General features: G+C 44.8%; 1 protein-coding gene across 10 annotated transcripts in view; it reads right to left on the bottom strand.

Moving 5' to 3' along the window:
- Positions 1 to 448: 448 nt before the first annotated feature.
- Positions 449 to 9,532, bottom strand: part of ABI2 (abl interactor 2) — a 64,137-nt gene continuing 55,053 nt past the window's right edge. For all 10 annotated transcript variants that reach the window (XM_059853248.1, XM_059853240.1, XM_059853244.1 and 7 more), the window contains one exon: positions 449 to 6,498. In XM_059853248.1, the coding sequence (XP_059709231.1) occupies positions 6,323 to 6,498 (176 nt within the window). In that variant the 3' untranslated portion in view covers positions 449 to 6,322. The remainder of the gene's footprint in view (positions 6,499 to 9,532) is intronic.

Genomic DNA, 9,532 nt, shown 5'->3' with positions numbered 1-9,532 from the left:
CTCACTCCCAAGGAACCTGCTGCTATTCCTTTGCACCGTTCTTGCTGCTGGGTCAGAGCTGGCTGTTACAGTTACAGGTCTAAAGAGGAGCCCGTGTGCAGGCTCACCTTTCCCAGAGAACAGCTGCTGCCTGGTAAGTGCTGCTGTGGCCCCGCTCTGGGGGCTGGAGGGAACATGGCTGGGAAATGCTCTCAGCCTCACCCTGCAGCCCTCAGCAGCAGAGATCTGAGAATGACATTAGCTAGTGCAGGCAAGGGGGAGTCCCACAGAGGGCAAGGAGCTGCTGAAGGCAGCAGGCCAGATGCCAAGGTTTGTACCTTTGCTCAGAGAGCCTCAGGGACAGGCTCCTGCACGCACAAGCCACCATCCCTGGCCCTGGTGCATTGAAGGGTGTAGCCAAAGACAAGAAATGTGACACGGCTGTGGCACACTCACAGAACGCATGATGTGTGCTTTGTTCTTTTTATTTAGGGCTCATTACAAGAGGGTTTAGTACACAGCAACAATTAATTCCAAGTACAATTAAAAAAATTTAAAAATTGGGTTTTGCACTCACTGGAAGGTGATTCAAATGGCACACACACTAAAACGTTACTGGCGGCATACAGCTCCCCAGAGTCCTGTGGGCTTGGTCATTTACAGTGGGCTCTGCATCCATCCACTGCATCAGCAGTGCCAAAAGCAAAAGCAGAGCGTGCTGCTCCAACTGCAAACCAAAGGGGGGGGTATATTTGCTTTCAGAAAAAAGTGCATGGACAAAATCCATGTTAGACACTGACATCTCCAGAGAATTCATAGAAACTACTTGTCCATGCAAGTTGCAAAAGACACTTTTTCAAATGTGAAAATAAGCACTTGTTCTTTACAAAAAAAATCCTGGACATGTCAGCACTTACTGAGGCTGTAATGGAAATAAATTTGTACATAGCTCTTCCTATTAGTAGTGGTAGGATTCTTCAGAAGTGTAAAGAGAAACTGGAATAAACGTACTGCACCCATTTCAGCAGGGTCCCCATGTCAGTGTTCAGCAGGGTCCTGGGTGTAGGCTTACCTCTGGACAGCAGGCGCCTGCTGCCATCACAGTCTTGTAATAGGTCTTGTAATAAGCAGAGGTGCTAATAAAGTTAGTACATTTAGTGTACCAAAAAAAACCCCAAACCTCTTCCTCCATTGGTTGGAGATTACACAAAACACATGAGTGGGTTTTTTTTTTTTTGAATGAAAGCAGCAGAACATCCTGATCTGTGAATTATTCTTTTTAACAGCAGTTGTCAAACTGTGGCTGCATCAAGCTTTCAGCATGTCCCCATGGCTGTGAGGTGGGGGTCCCACTATGCTTGAAGTTTTAACATCCGAAGTAGGTAAATAGGGCTGTTACTACACATTGACTTCAGCTACTGTGGGGGATTTCCCCCAGCACAAACCACACATTGTTCCCTTGTACTCTTCTGACCTCTGTTTTATCCACAACTGCAGCCATGCCAAATACTGGGAGATGCCAGAAACTGGGGAAGGTGAATACACCTGTAAGCACAGTAAATTCTTGTAACTGGCACCCCAGAAGCTGTAGCCCAGGATGCTGCTGGTAACTGTTTCCACCACCACCTTCCCTAGAGGTTTGTGTTGTAAATACTTGCTTTAGTGAATGCAACAGTGTTGTACCTTTTCTACTGCCACGGTTGCCAACATCAGTACTGAAGTCTCTGCATGGGGTTTGTAACACTGCCTGAAATGCTGCAGTGCCTTCACCAGTGACTCTCGATACTCTGAATGCAAGTACTGCTCCTAGTAAAGCCACAGCACCACAGTCTGTCCAACAGCATCCTCTAAGCAGCTTCCAAAAAGGACCTGCGGAGAATACAGATGGTCACCTGTTTTACAAAATGTCCTACTGCACGTCTGGGAGGAGAAGCTCTGTAAATGCTGCCAGTTAACTAAACAACATTAAGTTCCATCCTTTCCAGAAAAGAAAACATGGAAATTTTGCTGTATGCCTGGAGCCCACAGATATAAATACTAAAAAAGCAGGCTCGTTTCCAGCAGAGAGGTGCATCTACGACATCTGCCAGGAAGTGGTGGAAGTTGCTAGGAAGAGGACAGTATTAAGTCACCATCAAGCACAGGTGGGAGGCACCACAGAAGTGCAACAGTATCAGTGCAGAGTACTCTTCCACCTCTAGTCAACAATGTGCACATCCACAGCAGGCAGGCAGCCCACACTCACTGCTGGAAAAGGCTCCTCAGTCCTGTTGCTTCCTCGCTTTCTTTTCATGATCAACTGAAACACCCCAGGTAAAAGTGGCACTTTTCAGAAGCTGCATTACTGCCACTGTCAACTTTGGCTCTCACCAAGAACCCTCAGCAGCAAGAAAAGAAAATGCCCAGCAGCTGTGAAAGGAGAACAAACTGCTCTAGCAAGAACTAGCTGGGTCTAAGCCTTTCTGGCACCCACAGGTAAGCCACCAAGCCACACACCACAGGACCTGTGGTTCACACTAGCAGACATCTCCAGACACACTTATGACATCCAACTCAACTATCTGCAAGGATAAGCTGAATTCCAGGAACATGGTCAGCCCCCTGGAAACACACACCAAGCTGTCATCTACCTCAGGGCCAAGCCACACCTCTTGTCCTCCAGCGAGAGCCGTGGCTCTTCAGTGCCTCAGTGTGTGTCTGTGTCTAACCAGTCAGACCATCAAGTGATCCAGCATTGCTTCAGCTCTCTGGTGCCTACTCCAGCCACTGCACATGCCCTCAGGACATTCAGGCATAGAATTTCCTGGTCACCTCTCCTGCCCCTCTCAGCCCTCTGCTGCAACAGCTGAGGGGAAGGGGAAAAGGAGGGGAAAGAATGGGTCAGACACATGCAACCTCAGCTATTCCTCTTTGGCTGGAATGAAGGCACCAAAATGAACCTGCTTCAGCACTAGATGTGGACAGACTCGGTCAGACCTCCTCATCAGGCACATGATGGAGAGGCAGCTGTAGTTAACAGCTTTGTCCCTGGCGCCAAGAGGAAGGAAGAAACCTTTGATACACAGCAAACCAAGGCAAAATACACCGCTAGAGGATGCTGAACAATTTCTGTGCACAATGAAAACAGCTGGCTGGGCTAAGGCAGTTCTCACAAAGGGAGAAACATATACATTTTGGCCATTCAGCACTCTTTGGGCTATGCTGGAGTGTCTCCTTCCCCCACCTCTCAAGCGTACACACTCCCGCTTCAACAGCCTGTGATGCAAAACACCATGAGCTGTGGCAGCAAAACTCGGCAGTGAAGAGATGTTGTGCACCTTATTTAAAATACTGAGGTGTTTCTCCCCCAGCCCCCCATTTGCCACCCCCCTTTAAAGTAAACCTGTAAATTAAAAAGGGGTGGGGAAGAGAAGGTTTTGGACAAGGAGAAGTACAAGGGACAAAACTGGAAACACAACCCTCACTGACTTTACTAGCATGCAATCTATGTAACATTAATATACAAAGCCTGTTTACCTCGGCCTGGTCTATGACCATTACATCACATCATCCCCAAACAAGCAAGAGAATTAAAATCTGTACAAAATAAAAATATGCATAAAACTCAACAAATTTCTTTACATTAGTACTGTATAATAAAGCATAAAACCAGCAGGAGGTGACCCAGAAATTCCATCCACAGCAGTTCTTGCAGGATAAACAATTCCATGTTCTATCAGCAGGGACCAAACTAACCCCTGGCCTGTCAGACCAAAGCCAGTTCTTCAGGAGCTGTCACACAGCTGTCCTGAAAGTGGAATCACTAAGGGTTTTGTAGCCTCATCTTCTGTGCTGGGCTCTGCAAGCATTCATCTCACACTGCTCTGCTCTCACAACACAGAAAGCTTGCAAAACGAAAAACCAACTGAAGATAAAGTATCACACACAGTGGGAGTAGACACTACCCCACCCACCTGCCAGAAGTGTTCAAGCACAAGCTCTTGCTCAGACTGGATTAAGACATGTTTCACTATAGTGTGACCTGCCAGCTGCAGCTTGGGTGCACAGGCAGAGGTTCAGCTCTCACTTAAGAAATCATTAGGCTGCCCTAACAATGCATTTAAGCACTGTGGGCTCAGTTTTTGCCACAAACATTTCCAAGGCAAGAGAAGCCAGGAAAACTGATATTCCTGGAAAACACAGCCGCCCTGTAAGCACCAAAGGCTTGTGAAAGCTGCTGTTCAGTCACCTTTGCTAGAAGCACCACCTCTCTGTGCCAAAAGCTTAGACCTGCCCAATGACACTAGAAACAGTTATTCCAGTGACTGCACAACCAAGTTCTGGACTTGCTTCCACAGAAATGATGGGCTGAGGGAACTAAACATGGCTGCTTCTCTTAGTCTTGCTGCAAGAAAACTTACCAGAGAGTAAAAGGCTTAAAGGGTATCTGTTCTGGCACTCATCCTAAACAATGCTGTCAGCTTCCAGAAAGAAGACAACATGTGGATTAGCAAGGGAGAAAGCGATTTCTATCTGCACACGAGTTTTTTCAAAGTTGTCCTTCCTGCAGACTTTAACCAAGCCAGTTTTTTGTGCACTGTCACAGGAGTTCCACAAGCTCACAGCAGGTGATTACATTCTTCCATAGCCTACAAACACACCTATTTGTTTGTTCCTCTTGCCCTCTGAGCAGCTGTGGCACCTCCCTGCCCAGGCTGGCACTAAATATGCAAGGGGCTGGGTCAGCTACCTGTGCTGGTGCCAATGCCATCACCCTGCACTCCTGTGCACTGCTCTGTTTTAACACCAGCCTCTCCAGCTGCAGCACTGCCTCACCTTGGACAAGCTACTCTTGGTACCAGCTAGAACTTGGCCAGGTGACAGTCTAAAGATGCCCTTGCTCAGGAGGCTCTGAATTTGCAGGCTAACAAGACTTAACAGGAAATTTAATTAATTAATGCATGATATTTACCCACAGGTAACATTGAGAGGTTCTTAAGGGCAGATGAGTATAACCATCACTTACAGTGATCTGTAAAATCACTGAGCAGAACTGTTAACTGAGACTAGATTAGAAAGCCAAGTATCATCACAAGGGGCTACAGAGTCTTCACTTGGTATTACTCCACCCCAAGCCACCAGTACGGCTCAAAATACCTATTTTAATAAACAATGGAGAGGGCTAGGGGAAGAGCTAGGACTACTACTAGTTACTGCTTGGATTTCCATGGGAAACCAGTACACACAACAGCCCTTTTTGCTTCCACTGAAGAGATTTTGGCAACAGACATGAAGACGACAATTGCCGTTTGTCCTGCCTCTGCACAGGGCTCTCACAGTACATATGCAAATCTAGTCGTCAAGTACAAAACAGCCAATTTACAATACCTGATTGGATTTTTAAGATTATATTGTGCATAAAACTAAAGTTGGGGGCAAGTTTCTCTAGTGCAAGCAGGCATGAGTAGATTTGAACCTTAGATCACACCCCCTAGAGTAAATCCTCAGACCCCAGGAGGACCTGTAAACTTTGTTTCGCCTTCACCATCAACGGCATCTGTGAGTTCTGTTTGAACCGGCAGCAACCGTGGCAAGGAGCTCGCTGTGGAGAGGAGCACAGTTACATCAGTGCAGAACACAAAACAAATATGTGGCATTCTGAAGATGAGAAATGGGGGTGGGGATCCTCTGGGCTGCAGCCATCTGAATTGTCTAAACTGAAAGGTGAGTGAATGAAAGCCGGCTCTGTGTGCCCTGTGTCAGCCTACGTGTGCAGAGCAGCTGCAGAAGTGTTTATGCTAAAGAAGCATCCAGCTATCTGGAAGTCAGTTACAGGAACGTCTCTGTGTAGAAATCCCAGTGTTTGCTAGCACATGACTGTTCTTCCAGCTGCACAGGAGTGTAGTGTAGAAACAGGAGGGATGTCCACTGGCCAGTAACCTTCACCACAAGCATCCAGGACATTCCCAGTGCCAGGCACTGCTTCCAATGGTAGTACCATGAGGGCACACAGGACTCCTGAGACAGATCCCAGGGCCTGTCAGAAGTCAGAATTTGAGTGAAGTATGAGCTGATCAACAAGTTTGTTACATCTGAATGGGTCAGCTTAATTCAAAGTCAGATAGCTCAGGATAGCCTCTGCTGGCAGCTGAAGAGCCATTTGTTCAAACAACTCAAATCACTATTGTCTTATCATGAGGGGGAAAAGGGAAAAAAAAAAAACCAAACCAAACCCAAGAGAGTGGTTGTTACAACTATCCTTCATTCAGTTATACTGGATGGGGCCCCAGAGGCTGGTGGAGATCTGGGAGGCCCTGACAGCTCCTGCAGCAGGAGACGCAGTGTTCTGTCCTCTGGTCGGTCTTCACTCTGAGTAATGCATGATCGACTCCACGTAGTTCCCTGGGAACAGCCCCGTCACTCCATTCATGACCCCCTCATACCAGCCATCATCATTTTTCTTGATGACGTAAATGATGGCACCTTCCTGAAATGAGAGCTCATCTTCCTTGTCCTTGGTGTAGTCATAGATTGCCACCACTAGGAAAGAACAGAATGTGAGTGTTAGGAGAGGTAGGGGAGGAGGAGGAGGAGGAAAATCCAATCATCCTCCCTCACGCAGGCGCTGCCTCACCTGTGTGTGTGCCAAATGACCTGCTGAGAGAAACACCCCCTTTGTACAAGCTCACGCTTTGAAGCACATGAGCCAGGACTCCTTTAACTCTTCTGTTCTTACGATTTCCAGACTCACCAGAGGAAGTGTCCAACTGTATGATAAACTTTTGGTGTGGAACAATACAACAAGGTGGTTGTGAATCCCCATGGCTAGGACCACTCACAACTATTCCTACACGTGCTAAACCAGATCTCAGCACAGGAAAGAGCAGGAAAACATGGAAGAGGGAGTGTAGCAAGAGCTCTCTTCAGGCCACAGTACGAGTGAGCCAAGGCTGATATCCCAGACTTCCATCTACCTTAGCTACTTCCACGTTTAAATCTCTAAAGGTCATGTGCATCTCAATATCCAGCAGCCACTCCCAGGGACACAGCACCAAGGTGGGCGAATCCCTGTTAGAAGCCACAAAGAAAGAAGGTGGAAATGCACACATACTGTATCAGGACATTTTTCTAACAGCTGCAGAATATTTTAGTGATGGCACAAAAGTTGTTAGGAAAGGCAAAGAAATTGGACAAAGCACTTGGAAATATTAAATAGAACAGTCCTGAAATGGCAGAAAATAGACGTAGAATTGATACACTTTTCCAATCTTGGTGCTATCATTATGTGTTTCATAGAGCAAGTTAGCTATGCCAGACTCTGAGTACTTTACCAAATAGCATCAATCACTGCTTTGAGAACTTGGCAACGAAACACGCAGTGCTACCACTGGGGAAAAAAAAAGTACGTTGGACAGGGATCCTAAAATCTTGTGCTGAGGATAGATGGAAAGATACTCTAAACTAAAGCAAGGATTAAAAATTAACAGCATGTGTTCATAAAACCACTGTCCAAGAGTTCTATTAAACTCATCATTCTTTTCAAAAGAAAAAAGGTCATTTCCTTTTTGAGGGAGCAAAGGAATCAACACAAACCAACACTAGGGAAACCTGGATCCAGAAGAGATTATAAAATATACAGATCAATCCCAGTGGAAAATGAGTACGCAAATAATTTTTTTATCATGTGACTAGAGGATACTTTAAAAACACATATTGTTAGCTCTACAATTGTGCCAGCAGTTGTTAAGTAACTTATTCTGTACAGTTTTAGACATATAATTCTAAGCAAACAAAACACCAATGGAGAAATAAGTAAGATTTTAGCTTGAAAAACAAGTGTATGAACATGTGATGCATTCAATTTAAGTCCTTCAAAATTCCTTTCTAAGGGTTTTGAAATTTCTTCCTGGAGTCACTGTGCTATTCTTCTTCACTCCCTTGAAGACAATAATAATCATCATCATCATCCAAGGACCATGGTAACTTCCAATTCCTTTCTAACTTCTAGTCCCTTTGGATACTGAATGGATTCATTATTTCATGATCACAAGAAGGAAACTCTTCCTTAAATTTGTGAAGAAAATTTGCTCCTTGTTAAGCCTCATAAAATTTACCTGAAGCCTGGTTTTGTTTTTACGTCACCACTGCTTCCTCCAGTATGTTATTTACGTATTGGCAACAGTCCTCTCTCTAAAAGGCTGTTTAATCCTTCAGTCTGTAGTCCCACCAGATCAAGCTGTGAGCTTGTCACATGCCCCGAGTTATGAGGAGGCCAGGCCAGCATTGCAAGAAAGGCTCCAGATGAGACAGGAAGCAGCAATACTGACTCAGGAGGTGGCATCCTGCCCTGTCAGCCTAAGCCAGGGCTTCTTTTAGTTTCTGTCTGAATGTGTTTCAATGCAGTTATAAAAAACAGAATTACTCATTTAGGCTGATATTCTTCCACTCAGTGATCTTTGGTTCTTCAACAATTACAGAGTTTGGCTGAATTCTGTTATATCCAACTGACCATAAATGTAGGCTAGGCTGATTATCCAGCTGGAATCTGTGAACACACACTTAAAGAAAGTGGTGAAAGTGCAATTTTTCCTTCTGGATACCCATTTCCATTCATCTGATTTGCAGAGCCAAATCATTTTCTTATCTTTTCCTGCCACACGTCCAGACACAGAGCTCAGTGGAAAACTGCAGTGCACATCCCTGGACACTGCAGGTTGGCTGTTGCTATTACAGTCACAGTGGCTGTTACAGTGGCAGTGTCCTCAAGTTCAGCATCCCCAGTAACTATATCCTACTGAACAATTTCTCCATCTGCTCCAAATGGATCTGCTATTCACTTCCATCCTCAGCTCTTAGTGTTAAAGGTTAAATGTTAAACCTCCCACACTGCTTGACCCTCTACAGCATGGGGTCATATTGAATCCCATTCCAATATACAGCAACTCTCTTGGAATTTGACACCTCTTTGGTGTCCCAGCTTCTACTGCAAAGGTCATTTACCCTAACCCTATAAAAATGCTCTCATATGAACTTAAATAGGAGAATGGTCATATCAAAAGTACAAATCCTAAGAATGGGATTTGGAGTAGAATTTGGGAATTCTACTCATTGGGGGTAAATGTGTTGGAAGAGCTACTTACTTTCATCTATTTTGTCCACTTTGAATCATGTGGAGCAGAATACTAATTTTAGGAACTTAAGGAGTTGCCACAGGACAAATTATTTTGCTGAATAAAGCATTTTAATTCCCAGCAGTATAAGTATACAAATTCTCTGAGTATTAAAGTCCTCTTTTAGTATAAGGTTTCTCATTAATTTTAAAGCTTCAAAGCTTGCTACAAAAAACTCACAGCCAAGCACTTCTCTCCCAATTCCAGCAAAGCAGTCAAATCTCAAGACATGGGCTAAGTAGAGACATTCATGTAACTACAAGAGAATCCACATCTATGTCAATATCTCATTTTTTCTGGTATCCTAAACTACTATAGCCTAACTACTATAGTTCTTCATATGCTGAAAGCAGTTTTATTTTCTGCTACTTTTAAAAGTGTTTCTAAACACAGACAAATCTTTT

This window comes from Haemorhous mexicanus, chromosome 8, assembly GCF_027477595.1.
Source record: "Haemorhous mexicanus isolate bHaeMex1 chromosome 8, bHaeMex1.pri, whole genome shotgun sequence".
Taxonomy (NCBI): domain Eukaryota; kingdom Metazoa; phylum Chordata; class Aves; order Passeriformes; family Fringillidae; genus Haemorhous; species Haemorhous mexicanus.
The sequence above is the reverse complement of the archived record's forward strand: the minus strand, read 5'-3'. Positions and strand labels throughout refer to the sequence as shown.